General features: G+C 49.6%; 5 protein-coding genes across 5 annotated transcripts; 2 read left to right on the top strand and 3 right to left on the bottom strand.

The window, feature by feature from the left end:
* Positions 1 to 228: 228 nt before the first annotated feature.
* On the bottom strand, positions 229 to 2,166 carry EURHEDRAFT_416223 (putative transcription factor TFIIE complex alpha subunit). The gene is made up of 3 exons (XM_040782899.1): positions 1,768 to 2,166; positions 1,610 to 1,705; positions 229 to 1,543 (listed from the first exon to the last, which is right to left on the bottom strand). The coding sequence occupies exons 1-3, from the start codon at positions 1,860 to 1,862 to the stop codon at positions 427 to 429; spliced, it is 1,308 nt and encodes a 435-aa protein (XP_040635424.1). The 5' UTR covers positions 1,863 to 2,166; the 3' UTR covers positions 229 to 426.
* Positions 2,167 to 2,294: 128 nt separating this feature from the next.
* On the top strand, positions 2,295 to 4,492 carry EURHEDRAFT_416222 (pseudouridine synthase PUS2). Its single transcript, XM_040782898.1, has 4 exons — positions 2,295 to 2,570; positions 2,628 to 2,831; positions 2,894 to 4,096; positions 4,156 to 4,492. Exons 1-4 carry the CDS (start codon positions 2,485 to 2,487, stop codon positions 4,358 to 4,360), a joined length of 1,698 nt encoding a protein of 565 aa, XP_040635423.1. The 5' UTR covers positions 2,295 to 2,484; the 3' UTR covers positions 4,361 to 4,492.
* Positions 4,493 to 4,550: 58 nt separating this feature from the next.
* bud4 (putative GTP binding protein (Bud4)) lies at positions 4,551 to 9,899 on the bottom strand. Its single transcript, XM_040782897.1, has 6 exons — positions 9,626 to 9,899; positions 9,344 to 9,492; positions 6,960 to 9,290; positions 6,407 to 6,794; positions 5,653 to 6,353; positions 4,551 to 5,597 (listed from the first exon to the last, which is right to left on the bottom strand). The coding sequence occupies exons 2-6, from the start codon at positions 9,431 to 9,433 to the stop codon at positions 4,983 to 4,985; spliced, it is 4,125 nt and encodes a 1,374-aa protein (XP_040635422.1). The 5' UTR covers positions 9,434 to 9,492; positions 9,626 to 9,899; the 3' UTR covers positions 4,551 to 4,982.
* A 245-nt stretch (positions 9,900 to 10,144) lies between these two features.
* mrh4 (ATP-dependent RNA helicase MRH4) lies at positions 10,145 to 13,090 on the top strand (the record flags this gene model as incomplete). The annotated part of the gene is made up of 2 exons (XM_040779780.1): positions 10,145 to 12,054; positions 12,927 to 13,090. The coding sequence occupies exons 1-2, from the start codon at positions 10,185 to 10,187 to the stop codon at positions 13,088 to 13,090; spliced, it is 2,034 nt and encodes a 677-aa protein (XP_040635421.1). The 5' UTR covers positions 10,145 to 10,184.
* Positions 13,091 to 15,829: 2,739 nt separating this feature from the next.
* Positions 15,830 to 18,427, bottom strand: EURHEDRAFT_416219 (SET domain-containing protein). Its single transcript, XM_040782896.1, has 2 exons — positions 18,050 to 18,427; positions 15,830 to 17,986 (listed from the first exon to the last, which is right to left on the bottom strand). The coding sequence occupies exons 1-2, from the start codon at positions 18,158 to 18,160 to the stop codon at positions 16,190 to 16,192; spliced, it is 1,908 nt and encodes a 635-aa protein (XP_040635420.1). The 5' UTR covers positions 18,161 to 18,427; the 3' UTR covers positions 15,830 to 16,189.
* Positions 18,428 to 18,458: the final 31 nt, after the last annotated feature.

The following is an 18,458-nucleotide window of genomic DNA, read 5'->3' as shown; positions in this document are numbered from 1 at the left end:
GGGAAAATTCTGGTTCTTTTCTTCCTTCGGCATCCTTTCTTTTATTGTTTACGTCTATTTCGTCTCATGTGTTAATTAATCGGGAATTGTTTGTGTACTGCGCTTTCTAATTAGCTACGCTTGTTACTGGGGAATCGTTTGGGAATAGGGTAGGCACATGGATAGGGATAGAGGTTTGGAATGGATCGAAATCCCCAAGGGGATTGAATACACGAGGATTTGATAAGAATATCTTGGTATTATATTCGTAGAGTACATATTTCTATATCAGTTTAAATTACTTACGAATGCAATGCAGCTTAACCATCCATCCGGTCTATCATCATCTCTTACCTCGTCAGTCTCCTCTTGATCCGGCGGCCAGCGCCGTGATATTAACCCCATTTTCAGAATGCAATGTAGCTCCTATTTGCTCAAGGTCGCCTGCTAGACGTCCTCGAATTCCTCCTCATCATCCTCATCGGACTCTTCCTTCTTCACCTCCGATTCAGGTTCGGTCTTGACCTTCTTCGCCGCCGGGCCTTCATCGGCCGTGGCGGAAGTAACAGACTCTGTCTTAGGGACGCTAGAACCAGTATCTGTATCGAGTTCACGCTTGATACCAGTTGCATTGTTGGTAGGTGCCGGTGCAGCACCACCAACAGCAGGCGTCGCAGACCCACTGCCAGAGACGCCAACATCTTCGAACTCGTCGAATTCGTCCGAGTCTTCCTCTGCACTGCTGGCTTCTGCCTGTGCCTGGAGAGCCTGTTCGCGGGCCATTTCCGCATAGTACGCGGCAACTTTGTCGTCCAATGCATCGGCGGAGGGTTTCTCCTCTTCTCCTTTGATATCTGGTTTGATGTCGACGCCCTCCTCTGCCTTGACGCCCAGATTTCCGGCGCTAGTTGAGACGGTGGAGTGGGTATGCCAAACTGGGAGGGCGTTTTGTTGCTCGACTGCAGCCTTGCGGGCTGCTTCTTCGGCTTGTTCCGCTGCGCTCTTCTCTTCGGTTGAGGTGAGAGAGATTTCGAGGGCGGTTGTGTCGGTTTTGGCATTGCCACGAACAGTTTCTTGTTGTTTTGAGGGAACGGCGACTGCGGTGCGGGTTGGGTGCGTTGCTTGGTTCCGGATAATGTCGACTTTGTGGTCCCAGGCTGTGTCGAAGTCGTTAGGGGGGATTTCGACGGAGTCGATTTGCTTGAGCAGTTTCAACATTCCATCAAGCTGGGCCATGAGTTTGCTATTTTTTTCATGGCCTGTCCGGTCGATTCCATCGGCTCCTTTTACGTCTTCTGTTCTTTCGAGGATGGCTCCGCAGTTCTGACATTCAAATCCTTCTTCGCTCACGAGACTCAGCACGTCGAGTTCCGTCCACTCAGAACTGCATCGCAAGCAAACGTATTCCTTTCGTTCTTCGCTCGGCGTGTATTGTGCTTTGATTGTCGAGGTTAGTTTGGAGATTTTGTACTTGACCGCGTCGACGACTGGGTGGAGAGGGATAAAGTAGTATTCGCGGTTCACTGGACGAGTCGCGCCGTCTCGGATCTCAGCTCGTGTATTACTGCAGGTATCTTCCTATTAGCCTAGCTGTAACGGAATGAGCATGTCCGGTGGATAATAGCCATACACGGCGATCAGACGGTCTTCGCGTAATTTTGCGCAGAGCTTGCGGAGGTCTTTTTGCTGCATGCCTAGAAGGAAAGCGAGGTCTTCAGCGTGAAGACTGTCGCGATAACAATCAGTATTGGTTCCTTTGGATATAAGCCATGCGATCCCAGCACATACACAGAGTGAATGAAAAGCGCATCAACCACAAGAATGTGGCGAGTCTCGTAGAAAGTGCGGACGACGGTCCGGATGAGAGTGTTTGCGAGATCCATTGCGTAGATGTGATATGTCCGTGAATTTTAATTTCCTGATATCCGATGGTCCCGTTCAAGGTCTCAGTCTGTCAAGCGACCGAAAGTTCCTGGTAGCTGGTATACTCAGTCTGGAGCTTAGCGGAGGAAGAGCAACATCCTTCGATTCCGACAGCAGCGAAGCTGTAAAGAACGGGGTTCCGCCGCTATCCGGGAGCGTAAGTGAGTAACCTGCCGCAAACCAAGGATGGTCTGTCAGTTGCACAAGAGAATAAAGAGAGAAAGCAAAACGAAAGAAAGCAAAGCGAAGTCTGGAATCGAAGCCTGGAACGCCGATATGTAAGAAGTCACGGAACTGACACCTGAGGCATAAATACCCAGCCTAAAACGGTATAGCGCAGCCCGAATTGTCGACCAACGAGAACCGAAACGCAACGCCGTTTTTAGAGTCGCGGAATTTTTAGTCAATCTTCATGCGTATCTTTGCGATTCTGCGCCAGGGCCTATCTGGAATCTCTTCAATCTCGCGAGATTCTGCTATCTATAGTCAACCACTTTCTCAACTGAAGCCCATTGTTGCGACAGTCAACGCTCGCAGACATTTCGCAGATTTTCCCCGCAGAAACCGAGTCACTGAGGCAGAATGGACAATAACCCCGGAAGAGTGGAGGGAGGAGAAGATACTGGTGGAAAGCGTAAGAAGAGGAATATGGGCCGGAACGAATGGAGGTATACTACATCATCCCCAGAGAATTGAGGGGGCAAGTCATTGACTAACCAAGCAAGTCGGCAAAACCTAGACAAGAGAGCGCGGAATGATGAGATCAATGCAGTGAAGAAGCGCAAAGTTGAGCAGGGCGAGGAAGTTGATACCCCGATATATGCGACGAACTTCTCGCAGGAGGATATTGAGAATGAGCAACGGCGGCCGAAGAAGAAGGCTGCTGTGTTGCTTGGGTACTCGGGGACTGGGTATCACGGAATGCAGCTGTACGGTATCCTCTCCCATTGTGTACTCAATTGGAGAGAACTAATTTGAATCTTTTCTACAGGAGCGCCGAGCACAAGACAATCGAAGGAGAATTCTTCCCCGCCCTCGTCGCAGCGGGCGCAATCTCTAAAGCCAACGCCGCAGACCCCAAGAAATCCTCCTTCGTCCGCTGCGCACGCACAGACAAAGGCGTCCATGCCTCCGGCAACGTCATCTCGCTGAAAATGATCGTGGAAGACGAGGACATCGTGCAGAGAATCAACTCACATCTCAGCCCACAGATCCGGGTATGGGGCATCGAAGTTGCCAGTAAGAGCTTCAGCTGCTACCACATGTGCGACTCTCGAGTCTACGAGTTCTTGATCCCTAGCCATTGCTTTTTGCCACCGCATACGAGTACGTATTTGGGGAAGAAGGTGGTTGAGATTGCGGAGAAGGAGGGGGACCTTGAAAAGTACAAGGAGAGACAAGCCGAGGTCGAGGGCTTCTGGGAGGACGTTGATGAGAAGTACATCAAACCGATTCTCGAAAGTGTGCCTGAGGACATCCGAACAGTTGTCGAGAAAGCCCTCTATATCAACGAAAAGACCGAAGACAAACAGGACCAGGAACAGTCCGTTGAGCCTACAGAAGCCCAAGAACCCACAGAATCTACTCAACATCCCGATGTACATAAACCCCAACTCACGGAAGCCGAAGAATCCCGTCGCCGCCAAACTCTCGCCACGATCAAAGCCATCAAAGCCGCCTACCTCCGCGCAAAACGCGCCTACCGCATCCCTACCTCCCGCCTCGACCGCATCCAGTCCGCCCTAGACCAATACGTTGGTACAAAGAACTTCTTCAACTACACCATCCAAAAGCCGCACAGTGACCCGTCTGCGAAACGCTATATCAAGTCGTTCAACCTCAACCGCCAGCCCATCCTCATCAACAACACTGAATGGCTGAGTCTGAAGGTGCATGGACAGAGTTTCATGATGCACCAGATTCGAAAGATGGTTGCGATGGTAGCCATGGTTGTGCGGTGTGGTGCGGATCCGGAACGGATGAAGGAAACGTATGAGAATACGAAGATTGCAATTCCCAAGGCACCCGGGTTGGGTCTTTTGTTGGAACGCCCGGTGTTCGACTCGTATAATAAGAAAGCCGCGGATTTGGGTCGCGGGGCTATTGATTTCAGCAAGTATGAGGCTGAGATTAACGAGTTTAAGCAGCGAGAGATTTACGACCGTATTTTCCGTGAGGAAGAGGAAACTAATGCGTGAGTCCTACCACCTACTCTTACAAATATAAAACGCCACAAACTAACAAATTCAATAGATTCTCATCCTTCTTCAACCACATTGACCACTTCTCGCAGGAGGAATTCCTCTACGTGACATCCGGCGGCATTGCAGCTGCCAAACCCAGCTCGCAGCCTAATGCTGCTAGTGATACACAGGCCAAAACCGGAAGGATATCGCAGAGAGAAGCCCTAGCGGCGATTGAGTCAGAGAATGAGAGTGAGGGTGAGGAGGGTGGTTGATTGTCTTATTGTTATAGATTAAAAGTTGAATACATATTTACAGCGATAGTGGTTTTACAGTTCCGTTGTAGATATATACACGCGCAGCCGGATCCATTCCTAACCTCAATCATAAAACAAAGTTTAATAAGAACTTTTATTTGTATTCAAGGCTAAGGGAGAAAAAAAAAAAAAAAAAAAAAAAAAAAAGAAAGCTAACAAAAATAAACACTCAATTATCGACAAGGAAAGGCGTTAAATATCGTTAGCTGTACGTACAGACAGCGGGAACGAAGCATGGAAAATGTGTCGCTTGATGCTCCATCCTCGTCCGTTTCCAAAGCCCAGACAAAATAAAATAAGACAAAAAGGAGATCTAACACGAAGGCTAGACATGGACAAGATAAGAGAACGCAATATTCAAAACACCAGCACCAACGCATTGAAAAGATAAGAACCGACAAATTAAGAATGAAAGACCAATATGCTCGAGAGAAGAATAAACTGAGAAAAAACCGAGAAACGAAACGCTTATGGTGACACTGACAAAAAGATAGAAAAAAAAAAAAATAAAATAAACGAATAAACAGAAACCCGGAATGAAACTCACAACCGGAACATGCTATCCTCCATCAAAATAAACCTAAAAGATTAAAGAACGAGTCTTCGCTCGCCTCGCATCAAATCCTCTCGTCTCAGGCTGCGACTGCGTATGTTTATGTCTCGGCTTTGAAGGAACCGACGCCGGCGCCGGCACTCCCGCAGATGTAGAAGGCGGAGCGCCAACATCACTCTTCACCGGTGGAACGGGCGGAGCCTGAGTCGGCAGCGGCGGACCATGCGTACCACTGGGCTGCCGTCTGGCCTTCATGCTCCTTTCCCTCCGCAAAACAACGTCAGTCCAAGGCTTAGCCACACTGCCGCTGGATGAGGTGCCTTTTCCAACGGAATCGGCGAGGACCTTCATCCAGCCATCCTTCTCCGCTGCGCTGTCGGCATAAAAGTCGATGACTTCGCCGTTACCGAAGCGGATGCGGAAACCTTCTTCGACGAACATATAGCCTTCTTCTTCTTCAGCGAAGGCGGATTTACGGCGGCCACCGCCGCGTGTTGAGGTTTCGCGCTGGGTGAGGGAGGAGCGGTCGTCAATGAGTTTGACAGCCTTGGAGAGGTTGATCGTTGCGCGGGGTTGGCGGGTTGTTTCGTGGTAGGCGGTTAGCTTGGAGCCTACAACTTTGAAGAATCGGCGACGCCAGTACTACACGAAAGTTAGCCAAATATGTCGAATCACTACCAGAATAACGAGAACCTACCGGACAATCACCACCCTGCTGGGAAAGGAACCCTTCGAAAGTGCGAGTCGAGACGCTCTCCGCCTCCCGCATTTCCCGAATGCACGAGTTCATGCTCTTTGGCATGTCCTCATCCTTCGCACCCTTGGGTTTGGGCACGAACAGCAACTGCACCTCCAATTTACCAATCTTGTAAGGAGGACGGCGCTGAGAAGAATTACTGGAGGTACTCTTCTTGCTCTTTATACTGCTAGGTTGCTCTTCCACGGCCCACTCGTTGAAGCATGCAATGTCAACCGTGTAGGGGCGTCCGAAAGCGTGCTTCTCGTGGTCACTGAGCGCGACGTAGGCACGACCAAAGCTGCCATCCTGTGCGATCAATGTCCTCAGACGGTCCCAAACGCCGGCGTTGACGTCCTGGCTTTTGCGCTGCTGGGACACAAGCTGTTGTTTCATTTCGAGCTCCTTGCGCTTGCGGGGAGAGGCGAAGACACGGCTGAAGGTTGATGCCTTCTGTTTTGCTGGGGATGGAGGAGCGACTTCTGGTGCCTTCATTTTCTCTTCGTCTACCTTCATCTGGAGGGTCAGTTGGAATTCAAGGTCGTTGTGGACGATCAGCTCGAATTCCTGGCCAATTGGTGCCGACTTTCCGAGCTCCAACCAGGCGGTAGTAACGCAGTGGAGACCGTTGTCAAGAGTAAGGGCAAAGTACGACCTCTCGCCTACAGTATTGTCAGCTAACCCAATTAGTTACGCTTAGGTTAAAGAAACTAACCTCTGGGCATTGGAAGGTCCAAGTACTTAAGACCGACAACCTTCACAAACAAACGACCGCGCTCTTCACCTTCATCCAAGGCTTCGTTCAATCCAGGCTCATCTGCTGCAGCCGCATCAACGTTACTAGATTGACCAGGCAGAGGGGGCACAGCACCAGGAACAGGCTTCTTCTTAAGTCCGCTAGGCGTTCTAATGCTGGAGCGTCGGCGCTGGCTGTTCCAGGGGACCGTTGTCCATGTCTGCTGGCTGGGCTTGCGGTTCGAATTACCAGGGACCCTCGACAAGCGGGCTTCGGTCGCGGCTTCGCCGGGGGTGGTGGCTGTCTCTTCCTCGTTATGACTACTGGCAACGATGACCTTGGTGTTTTGGCGCATGAGGTAACCTCTCTGTTTGGGAGGATGGTTAGCAGTTGAGACTTCATAATGAACGTGACTTAGGGCTGCTGGGTCCTTGGGTTTGGGTCCATGGGTAGAAATGAAGGGGTCCTGGGTGTGGGGGATTGCTAAGGATCGAAATGAGGAACACTGGGAGAGGGCTTGCTCAAACGCAACCTTTTGGTTTTCCATAACACGATCAAATTCTCTGTTCAAACCAAACCCGAGGCTTTCTTCCTGGATGCTGAATGGGATATCCAATTTCACGAGACTGCTCTGTCTCTGGGTGTCTTTGCTCGGGGAGGGGGGTGCCAACTTGTTCGAGTCGTCTTCGGGCTCTTGCGCTTCGTCGTCATTATTTGAGTGCTGGGAGTCATTGGAAAAGTGCTTGCTCAGGGATGGCAAGCGGAACGCTTGAGGGCCGCTAACTTTGCGTCTAGTGGCTGCCATTTGTTCAAGGTCAGCCGGCGTCAAGGATGGCCGCGTCTTGAGACCAGTTCCTGGCGCTTTAATTGTAGCAATGGGATCAGGCACACTCTCGTCAGTCACACTCCCATCCGGAGAAAAGTCGCTCATGTCATCATCTTCAATAGGATGGCGGATGACTGAGTCTGGAGTCGAAGGCTCTGAGACCGGCGAGCCATTGGGCTCCGGAGTGCCCGGGCGTTGCAAGGTTTCACGAATAGAAGCCATGTCGAGTGCGGAAACTGGTCGGCTATCGAGTGCAGATTCAGGCCTAACATCAAGCGCAGAGGCAGGCCGTATATCAAATGCAGAAAAGGGTCGGGCCTTTTCACGCTCATTCTGAGCATCAACAGAAGATTCCTTCTCAGGGGCTTCTTGAGTTTCGTCAGTGGGCTCAGTGGGCTCAGTGGGCTCTGTAGGGTCACGGTGCTCATTGTGATCAAGGTGCCCTTGGTATTCCATTTGTTTGCCTGGCTCGGCGGGAGCTGGAACAGGGGTAGAGCTACGGTCTTCAGGTTCTTCAGCGGGTGGCGAGTGAGTATTGGCTGCTCCCGCTGAGTGGAGGGAGTAATTGCTCGATCCGTTGTGAGGTAGCTTGCCCTGAAGGTCTTTCATCGAGGGGTCCTTGGAGGAGGCGCTCTCGCAATGTTCGGGAATGTCAGAAAGTTCGCTGTTGTCCTCCTCCTTGATAATCACGCTGTCCGTGTCATACTCGCCATCATCATCGCCCTCAAGGGACGGGAGCGGTACGTCCGGATCATAATCTAGATACGAGTCGTCGTCATCGTCGTCATAAAAGTCATCGCCTTTTCGAAGGTCGCGCAAGATGGAATCTCTAGAGATACGAGGAGGGGTAAAGACATCAGGCTCCTTCGCTGCATCATCGGTTTCTTCTTTGGGTTCAACATTTTCCTGCTGCTTCAACTCGTCTTCGATACCATCGTGCTGGCCGTTGTCCGCTTTGGCGGGCTCCTGAACAGGCTCACTATGCTCTGGTTGCTTCTCATCCTTTTTCTCGTCCTGAATCATCATCAGGCGCAACCGGTCCTCCAGCGACATCGACGAGTTCTTGAAGCCAGTGATGTCTGATTTGCTATATGTTGCAGGGCCAGGAGGAGATGGCAGCGTTCGCTGGCCACCACTTCCAAGCTCGAGAGCAGTTGTGGTAAATTTGCCCGGAGAGGACTGGTTCGCCTGTGACCGCATCACCGAAGGAAGAGGTGGAAGGGGCCGAGGCTCCCCGTTTGAATCAAGCGATTCAACACGAGAGTGTGGCCGGGAAGGCTCTTGATGCGGAGAAGGACGAGGGTCAGGGCTGTGGCTTGCATCCTCATCCTCGTCCTCTGTAAAGGACTCATCCTCGTCTTCATGTCCGTATCGCCATTCCTCAGGCAGCACGACAGGAGTCTTTTCAGTGTCTTCCAGCGAAGCGTCGAAACTATCATCATGCTCTGCAGATGATTCGCGCTCGAAACTGACATCGCCCTCGTCTTCTTCTGCCTCTTCCTCCGAGTCATAGCTACCGTCACGAGAGTCCGATGCAGCAGAAACAGAGGGATCGGGAGTCGTCATCTCGTACTCGTTCACTTGGGGAGGAGCTGCATCGAAGGTCACGCTCTTCGCGTGTCGATGACCATCGGCGTCGGACCAAATCTCATATTCAGGGTCGAATCCACCTTTCACACCAAAACGGCTAGCTTTGGAGAGGGAGGATTTCGCGGGCGACGGAGGCCTAGGGCTTTCGATGGAATTGTTTGTTTGTGGCCCCGTCTGTTGTTTCTGGGGGGAGCTGTTTGTTGAAAGAGGTCGTTGTGGGACGTCTACCTGGGAGGCATCGTACTCGGAGTTGCGATCACGGAAGATGTGACTGTTCCTCACGCGCGCAACACGCTTCAGGTTCTCGACTGACGGGCGCTTTGATGGCTTGTTAGGAGCATCGGGGTCATAGGGAGCTTGGTTCTCCGATTTCTCCGACGAGTCGCGACCCTGCCAGTAGAGGCGCAGCGAGGCGGGCTTGTCTGGCGAATTGTTCTTCAACATTTGCTGCCCGAGTCAGTATCTGCCAACGAGAACCAAATATCACAGGCTATTTTTACCTTGGTATTTGGGTTCCAGCTAGGAGAGTTTCTTCTTTGAGCCACAGGACTCACTTCAGATAGCGGCCGCTGAACAGCACCATTGGGCATCCTGATATAACACTCAAATAACCTAGACAGGAAAGCCCACGAGGAAACAAAGAAGCACGCTGTGATGGGTGGATCTGTCAGCAAAGACCCTCGTTTGGTCTCCCTCGCAACGAGCGCGATATATAAAAATATCTCCGACTCAAGGGGGTGGGATTATGTCTCCTAGGAGATACATTGCTTTGTCCAACCCACCTTTGTTGTCCCAACTCAGCGATCCGAACCAGGCCGGAACAATATATGCAGTTATCGATAACTCGGAGGATTTCTTTATCTCTTCAACGGTCTTCTCTAGGTCATAAAATCGTAGAAATGAAGCAATACGTCACAAATGAGGAAAGATAGTGAAAATTTGTCAACAAAAAAGAAAGAAGAGAAAATCAAGCGAGGGAAAGAAGAGTAAAAGAGGAAATGCAATGAACAGAAAGAGAAGAATGAAGATGCAGGACAACAAACACCGAAAGCAGCAATATCAAGGTCTGGCCGGAGTAGTTGAAGCACGACGCGAGCTGGTGTTCTGTCACTCTTGCTGCTTGTCGGGAGTTGCCATGGCAACTGCTGCCTTGTTTCTGCCACATGTTTCAGGATATTTATGCCTTACGGGTCAGGTGTCTAAGATCCTGTACTAGTCCCGATCGGTCAGTGGCAATATTCGACCGCCTTATTTTTTCTTGATAGCCCGATAGACTTGGTTCTCGACTCATTGCTACCATTCTGCTTTTCTGTATAGACAGTTCTCGAGACCAACGGCAGTATGCCTCTGCCCCTCCGTCCCGTATGTCTGGCCTGCCAGACTCGCGCCACCACCTTCCCTCGATATGGATTGACCCCTCCGACAATAGGGCAATCTGCCCGCTCTATGGCCACAGCTCGCATGCGCCGTTCAGCAGCCCGGATGGCTCTCTCGCCCAATGTCGCCAAAGCTACGTTAAAGAAACCCCGCGCCGATGAACGACGGGGTCCGTTTTCCGGAATGAACCAGACCGAAGCTCGAATTCGTGGGACGCCCCGCTCCAGATCCCAGGCCGAGGTCAAGCGCTCTGGTAATCCTGGAGAGACGAGCAGCAACAAAGAGAGTCCGTTATACAAGGCATTGAAGATGCAAACTACCCTGTCACCGGTTCCATATGGGCGGAGAACGGCAATCAAAGCAAAGCTTGCGAATATCACCAGTTTCGACCAGTTTCCAATCCTGCCTGTCGTCCGGGAGTCAATCTTCTCACAGGCTCTTCCTGGCATGATGGATATCACTCCGACTCCGATCCAGCGTTTAGCGATTCCGAGATTGATGGAAGAGCCAAACCAAAAGCATAAAAAGATGGTTGATGAGTCTGAGGCAGACTACGATCAGTGCCTTCTTGCGGCAGAAACAGGCTCGGGGAAGACATTGGCGTATCTAATTCCATTAATCGACCACGTGAAGCGCGTAGAAGTTGAGGATAAAAAGGAGGAAAAGCGCATGGAGGCACTAAAAGCTAAAGAAAAAGAGGAGAGGATGAAAAACCAGGTTTTTGATGTTGAACCCGAAGTCGCTCCGTTGTCCAATGCCGGCCGACCTCGAGTGATCATTCTAGTTCCAACATCCGAGTTGGTGGCTCAGGTGGGCGCCAAGGTCAAAGCCCTCTCGCACACAGTTAAATTCCGTTCGGGAATGATTTCGTCCAAGTTCACACCTCGCCGGATCAAGAACGTACTGTTCAACCCTGCCGGCATTGACGTCCTTATCTCCACTCCTCATCTCCTCGCATCCATCGCCAAAACAGATCCGTACGTCCTCAGCCGTGTTAGCCATCTGGTACTTGATGAAGCCGACTCGTTGATGGATCGATCATTTTCCCCTACCACGACTGAAATCATCGACAAAGTCGCACCATCGCTCAAAAAGTTGATTTTCTGTTCTGCCACGATTCCGCGGAGTCTCGACTCCGTTCTCCGAAAGCGTTACCCAGATATTACCCGGTTAACGACCCCTAACCTGCACGCTATCCCCCGTCGCGTCCAACTCGGAGTGGTGGACATCCAAAAAGATCCCTACCGCGGCAACCGCAGTTTGGCCTGTGCCGATGTGATTTGGCATCTTGGTAAAGCTGGTGATGCGGAACCAACAGGGCCCTTTGAGTCGTATATGGATCCTAGCAGCAAGGTGAAGAAGATCCTTGTCTTCGTCAATGAGCGTGAGGAAGCAGACGAAGTTGCCCAGTTCCTCCGATCAAAGAGCATCGATGCTGTTTCTCTGTCTCGTGACTCAGATTCCCGGAAACAAGAGGAGATCCTGGCCGAGTTCACAGAAACCCCTCCTACACCAACATCGGATGAAATTCTGCAAGCCCAGAAAGACCGCAAAGAACAAGAAGCTATTCCCTTGATTGAGCCGGAATCAAAGCAGCCTGCCAACCAGAGCCCATACCGACTAGCAAATACCAAGGTGCTTGTCGTGACCGACATCGCATCCCGAGGTATTGATACTTTGGCCGTCAAGACGGTTATCCTGTATCACGTGCCACACACAACGATCGACTTTATTCATCGTCTAGGTCGTCTGGGTCGTATGGGTAAGCGCGGTCGTGGTATTGTGCTCGTTGGAAAGAAGGATCGCAAGGATGTTGTCAAGGAAGTTCGCGAGGGTATGTTCCGCGGACAGGCTTTGATCTAGTCTTGTACGTTGTACGATTATGTCTGTATTATTAGTATTAAAACATCATGATGCGGCGTTAGTGGTTGGGACATTGGACGTAAAATTTGAATACCTGTGTATATAGCCATGAAGCGAATCTCATAAAAAATCAATCAATCAACTCATTGTTATCTTTATCTACTTTCGAGCCCTAATTGGATTCCATCCTAGGCAACCAGGTAGGCTAACACATAATTAATGTATAGAGGCATGCAACATTATTTTCAATTCAACAGGCAGTCAACAATCCAACTACAACTACCAACACAAGACTACGACCTGACCACAAAAAGATACCCGACCTAAATAGAAATTTAACCCCCTCTTCCGCAAAATGACTACCCTAATCGACACCCACATCGCAGTAGCCCTATCCTCCGACTATGATTTCCCCTGCAACCTCTTCGTCGACGGCCTAATCTGGGCAAAATTGCTCAAAACCACACAAAAGGACTACGGCTTCGTCCTAAAGTCCCTCTAAAACAGGGCTGCTTTTCAAAATTTAACCTTGTACGCTTTTAAAGACTTTAAGAGACGAAGGGTATGTAACCGAGGATGTACTAAAGGATTATATCAACGTCACACTTTACAGTTATGATATAAACGACAATGTGCATAATATTACTTTACTGCTCCGCTGCTTCGACCTCTGGATATCGGCCGGTCAATGGAAGAGTGCGAACCGGGCTTTTCCTTTGATAGCCCGATTACTTGGCTTGCCGTCAATATACTTTGGAACCCCATCGACTACACCAAGCGCTTCGGATATTTCACCGACTTGAAATCCTCGGGACATTGAAATTCAAAAACTCACAGATCTAGAGCAGCACAACGAATGTATCTTTATAATCACTCGCGATCCCAAGGTGCCGGCTCAATGTGAGGGAATGGGAAGCGGACGCAAAAGCCAATTGTATGGGTATATGTTTCCGTCGGGTATTGAGGATGCGATTGATTTGACTGAGGCTTCCTTGGGGTTGGACTGATGGAGGGGTGGTGTTTAATATGGAATGTAGGAGAGGATTAGGGTTTATCTGAGATAAGAATCAAGCATTTCCTGAATAACGTTCGTTCCTTTCCCGTAGGTCTAGACAATCTGAATGCCTAGATTCTTTTTTACTAGATTCTTTATTTAAGTTAGGACAAAGCAGTAGATGCTAGGACTGGGTGCAGTCCAGAGACATGAGTGAAGCAATGCTGGAAACTGCTGAAATGAAGCTTTACAGCACGGTGAATGACCAGGACCACTTGCCAAGGTGTACAAAAGGATCCTTCTTCAGCCTCTCGGTCGAGTCGGTGGTGCTATCCCAGTCCGATTCCTACGACTAATTTGATGACCTTTTTAAATCCATTAATTTGTTAATGAGATTGATACAATTTCACCAAGCTAAAGCCACCAATTTGAAACACATCTCACTTTGGAAAAACACGAAACTGTTCGCACTAGAAGGCGACAACAAAACTATCCGATAAATAAAAACATTGTTCCTTTTAAAAATTATCTTGACAAGTTCTTCACCCATCCTGTGCTGCATCGGCCTTTGAGCCTCTATCCTCACGAGGTGTGTACTTCTTCCCTCATGGCGCATTATGTGGTTGGTAGCTCAACCCAGATTCTCTCAAGGAACATTAAAAATGATAGCAGCAATAAGTTGCAGCACCTCAAGTGACAGTAAGGGACAGAGCTGTAGTTTGCTTTGCTATTTCGAACGCACAATGGTTACAACTCAGTCCAACTTCATTATTGACCGGTCCATACATTCCAGGGCATATCTCCATGTCTCTCGCATGAGAGGTCGTCTTAACATACTTTCGAGGTCAATATCTTGCCCGTCTTCTACCATGTGGACCCTTTGAAAGTTCTGGGGGGTGCTAGCTAGCACTAGGCCTCACCACCTAGATAGCCTCTTTAAGGTTAGCATAGGAAAAAGCGCCAAACCCGAGCATCTATGCACATCGAATGCCCTCCACTCTATCAGCACTGGCTGGCCAACAACTGGCATATAGTGTTGGTTCCGCCACATCGGTGCTTATCTCGACCACGGCCAAAACTTTACTACCTGTCCGCTGGGCTTTAAGCCCCAGAGAGGAACCTGGCAGTTGACAGGTTCTCTTTTGGTTACTACAGGACCATTCCCAAAAGTGGTGACTGTAATATATTCCATAGAAATCATGGTCGAGAGTTCCTATACACTTACGCTTGTATTGCGATAGTGCTGGCAACTCAAGAGGCCACATAGCCTAACTAAACAGATTGTGGAATCAGTACTTCCATACACCAGTCATGCAACAATAGCTCGCGTTGACAACTAGGGCGTGATTGCAATGTCCAAGAATACGGAATATCATGCTCACACGAAGCATATCAACATCTATTATGATTCTCTGCACCGGAAGGGCTCATTCGTCTCCACTTGTGCATGAAAGCAGCCAATTTACCAAGCCTTTGAAGACACTGCTGTTCGTTCCGGCTCAGTTGCGGTGAGGTGAAAAATATTAGAGAAAACCACGCAGTGTCCTAGAGTGGTTTCTTGGGAGTCGCGCATGAAATTTTCTGGTGACAGACGACAGACAGTTGCCCCACGAAATTTAACACACACAGTCCTTAACCAAGATGTCAGAATCTGGAAGATTACCGACGAACCCCTGTTGACTCAAATTCTTTGGAACAAGTTACCCGACCGGAAACGGATCTTTGATACATCATGTCGGAGCACTTAAATGATCTAGCTAGAAATGGGTATTGCAGAGCGGGCTTTGGCCGTCTTTGTTGAAAGTTGCGTGGTCAACAAAGCAGGAAATGGGATATAGGGACTATATTACAACCAAAACATACAATCTTCGATAGCCACTGCGTTCATGTCTATCCTAGAGATGCAATGGAACCTCCAGAGAGTTGCAGCAATGTCGGGACCGGAGAGAAGGATGAGCAAGTTTCCATTCAACAGCAGAAACCCCACAGGATCAACGCTCTTGGCCTGTGAATATTTGATCAATTTTAACCTCGGTCTCAACCCAAGATTGACTACGGTCAATTGGTCAACAACAAATCCACTAGTGAGAGTGGCAATTAATGGTCATTTAAAAGGAATGAAGGCCCATGTTGCAAAGACAAGCCGTCTTGGTGCTCCGGGGGTGAGTTAGAATGTTCCTAGACTAGACACCGCAAACACCAACATGTTTCAAATTAAGAATGTGCAAGCTATAACCCAATGCGTTGTGGATGCAACTAAGCAATGGCAAGCAGCCGGACTCAGCTACTCATCATTCTTGCCAGGGTTATCAAAGAAAAAGCGTCGGCGATAGAGAAGTCAACTATACACGTAATATCAACTAAATACTTCTTTTGATTTTGCAAACAAAATCCTCAATGGAATCTATGTACCTTGGACATACGATTGATGAACACACGCAAAACATTTCTATGTTCGCCGGGTTTGGGATAAGCGAGCAGACGGGAGCTAGGTGCTAGGTCGAATCACTACGTCGATCAGTTCCGTTCGCCTACAGTATCCCTAACAGCCATCGTCAATGACCAATTTCCGAAAATAGTTATCGAATACCTTCTGGAAAGGGATCGGAAGGTAGTCAGTCGTTCATGGAGATAGGACGGGATTCTTATCTCTGGTAGGAGACAGCGTACTTCGGAGTACCCTCCAGAGTACTCTCCGGTACTGTTAGACTCTTTACTATGTGACCATGAACACACTAACGCAGATGACGATCAGAGAAGACTAATACAGAATATCAAAATTATGACTAACCTATAACATCCCCAGCCAGTACCAGATATACCGAAATATTTTTATTGAAACAAGACTGATATCGTGTACAAGACCGATCCAGGTGAAAACCCTAAAAACAAGACTAAATGCAAAAACATGACGAAAGCCAACCATCGTTTAAAAAGCGCCCAATTCCAGCCCTAAATGCGAGTTCCCAAATCAAGGTAGATAGAAGAAAAATGAAACAAGTAGATATAGAAATATATCCCAAACCCGCTAGAACTCCGGACCAACTAACCAATAAACAAACCAACCTAACCCGATAGATATCATCATATACTAATCCGTCTTCCACTGCTCTTACATAGTCATCCGCAGTCCACGAGTACTCCTCCTACTCGCCCGCGTGTTCCTTTTCTCCTCACTCACGTCGCTACTCTCCTCTGTCTCAGTCTTCGCGTCCGATAACTCTGGCGTAGGCGTAACCCCAGAACTAACACCCCGATCCTTTCGCGAAACCTGTGCCTCTTCGTCCCTGCACAAGAAACGGTGAATAGTCCTGTGATCCATAACGCGCTCTTCATCATCAGAGTTCCCCTCTCTGTCTGTTTTTGGCCAGCGGAAGCCGTACAGCATAGAGTGGCGCTCGCAGCGGGGACATTCGCGACGGGTCTGGTAGGAGTCTTTTTGAACGAACCAGGCATTGCAGGTGTGGCAGTCGACCCAGCGGTCGTAAGGCTGGGCGAGGAGGAGATGGGTTTTAGTATAGTCGCCTGGGGTTCGGGCGCGTGAGATGGCTTCGACGGAGGGGATGATCCATTTTCTTTTGGTGTATTTCCGTTTTCTGCGCTGCTCGGGGGCGGCGTCGTCTTGCTTTTCTTCTGTTTCTGGCTCAAGAGAGGTAGATAGTTCGGAAGACTCGTCTTTGATACCATTCAACAGGTGTCGTTCGATGTTATCCGCGGTGATCTCGAGGGCCGCGCTTCCTTTTGGTGTTGCTGTGCCGTCCTCGGTTTTTACGTGAACCGGAGCTTCGCATACCGAAGTTGCCGCTGTTGATGCTGAAGAGCGTTGAGAATCGTCTGCCACAAGGGAAGTAGGGGAGTCGCAGTCAGTAGTAGAAGACGATTGTGCGCCTAATTCTGTAGCCGGGTTGAGATTGGTGTTCTCAGTAACATTGCTAGTTTCTTCTTCGCACTTGGTAATCGTAACTTCAGGGTATGTTCCATTGACCAGTGGTTCACTAGGCATCTCGTTCGTAGAAGTCTCAATCGAATCTGCAGTTTCGGAGAGACACACTTCAGACCTCAGCTTGGAACATGGCCGGTTGAACTTGGCTCGTTTTCTAGGCGTGGAAACACCGGAAGTATCCGAATCAGTGTAAGGGTCATCCTTGCATGTTTTTGGTGAAAGCAAGCCATCAGCTGAGCCGTCATCATCGTTCAATGGCGGGATTGGTGCTTGGCTTTGCGCATCCGTGTCCACTTGCGGAGCCCATCCATTCCGAAGCGCCCGTTCACACGACATGCAAAGGCACTCGCAATTGTCCACGCCAAAATAGTCCTCCCCATACGAAACCGTAATCTCCTCTCCAACATCAATGTCCCGCGTAGCCATGACCTGCATTCCCTCCGTCCCGCGGGTCACCAACCGCCCATTGGCGTTGCAGTCATGGTTTGCAAAGCGCGCCGGCCCCAAGAAAAACGATGGGCTCTTCCTCCTACTCGACATCACAATGCTAAAATCCCTGCGCGTCAAGTCCAAGTCCCGTTCTTCTTCCGCAGTCATCGGCACGAGGGTCCCACTGAGGTATTTGACTTCCTGTCCCTTCTTTATGAATTTCCGAGCGCAAATCGCGGCTTCATGGACCTTAATAGTGTAGCGATTCGTCGTCATGACCTCGAATGGGGAGTCTGGGAGGTACATCTGGACGTATTTGCGCAGGTGTCGACGGAACCATTCCCGCTCGCGATCGTTCGGTAGCTTCGCCATAAACCTCTTCAGTCCCGTCATCGCTAGTATTTCCTTCTCAGCCTTGGGTGCGTTCTTGGCGACAATCACATCGTGGAGAAGGAGATGGCCGATGTCGTCGTCTTGGATGCCCCGCATGGGAATGTACTTGGCTCGGTTCTTTCGGGTGTTGGTCCAGAAATAGGCCTGTAATGATAAATAGAATCAGAATTGAACGTTATACAGCGTAAATACCTGGAGTATACCAACCCGGTCAACCAGCGCATCCGTTGCGACATCATCATAGCTGGCCAGTTTCGCAAGCGTAAGACGGTCGCGACGGCCCTCTGAAGGACTAGCTTTTGCTTTGGAATTCGGCATTACGAATGCCTGCGAAGCCAATTTCCATACAACCAAACACGATCTGAAGTCGAGGGCCGCCAATGGGTCAGGTAGAGTGGTTGGAATTGTCTCTGACAAAGGGGATGGGCGGACAACGGCTCGCGGGCGGAAGTCTAACGAAGAGATCTATTTAGTAGTGAAGGGTGAATTGTACAGAAAAGAGCGTCAATTCGGGAGCGCCAAATTAAGCAAAAGAGTGAATCTCCAATATAACCAACATAATGGACTGAAAAGAAAACAACCTCCCCAAGGGAAGTCGGGGCGCGACAGAAGGCAG

This window comes from Aspergillus ruber (assembly GCF_000600275.1).
Source record: "Aspergillus ruber CBS 135680 unplaced genomic scaffold scaffold00032, whole genome shotgun sequence".
Lineage (NCBI taxonomy): Eukaryota > Fungi > Ascomycota > Eurotiomycetes > Eurotiales > Aspergillaceae > Aspergillus > Aspergillus ruber.
This window is presented reverse-complemented; position numbering and strand designations above follow the sequence as displayed.

Bases quoted from the DNA above. Each gene is read 5' to 3' on its own strand.
- EURHEDRAFT_416223 (XM_040782899.1), bottom strand. From the start codon at position 1,862: ATGGATCTCGCAAACACTCTCATCCGGACCGTCGTCCGCACTTTCTAC. The intron at 1,706-1,767 runs GTATGTGCTGGG...TTATCGCGACAG, and splicing joins GCGCTTTTCATTCACTCTGT to TCTTCACGCTGAAGACCTCG. The intron at 1,544-1,609 runs GTATGGCTATTA...AGATACCTGCAG, and splicing joins GAAGACCGTCTGATCGCCGT to TAATACACGAGCTGAGATCC.
- EURHEDRAFT_416222 (XM_040782898.1), top strand. From the start codon at position 2,485: ATGGACAATAACCCCGGAAGAGTGGAGGGAGGAGAAGATACTGGTGGA. The intron at 2,571-2,627 runs GTATACTACATC...TAACCAAGCAAG, and splicing joins ATGGGCCGGAACGAATGGAG to TCGGCAAAACCTAGACAAGA. The intron at 4,097-4,155 runs GTGAGTCCTACC...CAAATTCAATAG, and splicing joins GAGGAAGAGGAAACTAATGC to ATTCTCATCCTTCTTCAACC.
- bud4 (XM_040782897.1), bottom strand. From the start codon at position 9,433: ATGCCCAATGGTGCTGTTCAGCGGCCGCTATCTGAAGTGAGTCCTGTG. The intron at 6,795-6,959 runs GTTGCGTTTGAG...CCTCCCAAACAG, and splicing joins GTGTTATGGAAAACCAAAAG to AGAGGTTACCTCATGCGCCA. The intron at 5,598-5,652 runs GTAGGTTCTCGT...ACTTTCGTGTAG, and splicing joins AGCAGGGTGGTGATTGTCCG to TACTGGCGTCGCCGATTCTT.
- EURHEDRAFT_416219 (XM_040782896.1), bottom strand. From the start codon at position 18,160: ATGCCGAATTCCAAAGCAAAAGCTAGTCCTTCAGAGGGCCGTCGCGAC. The intron at 17,987-18,049 runs GTTGGTATACTC...TTATCATTACAG, and splicing joins CGGATGCGCTGGTTGACCGG to GCCTATTTCTGGACCAACAC.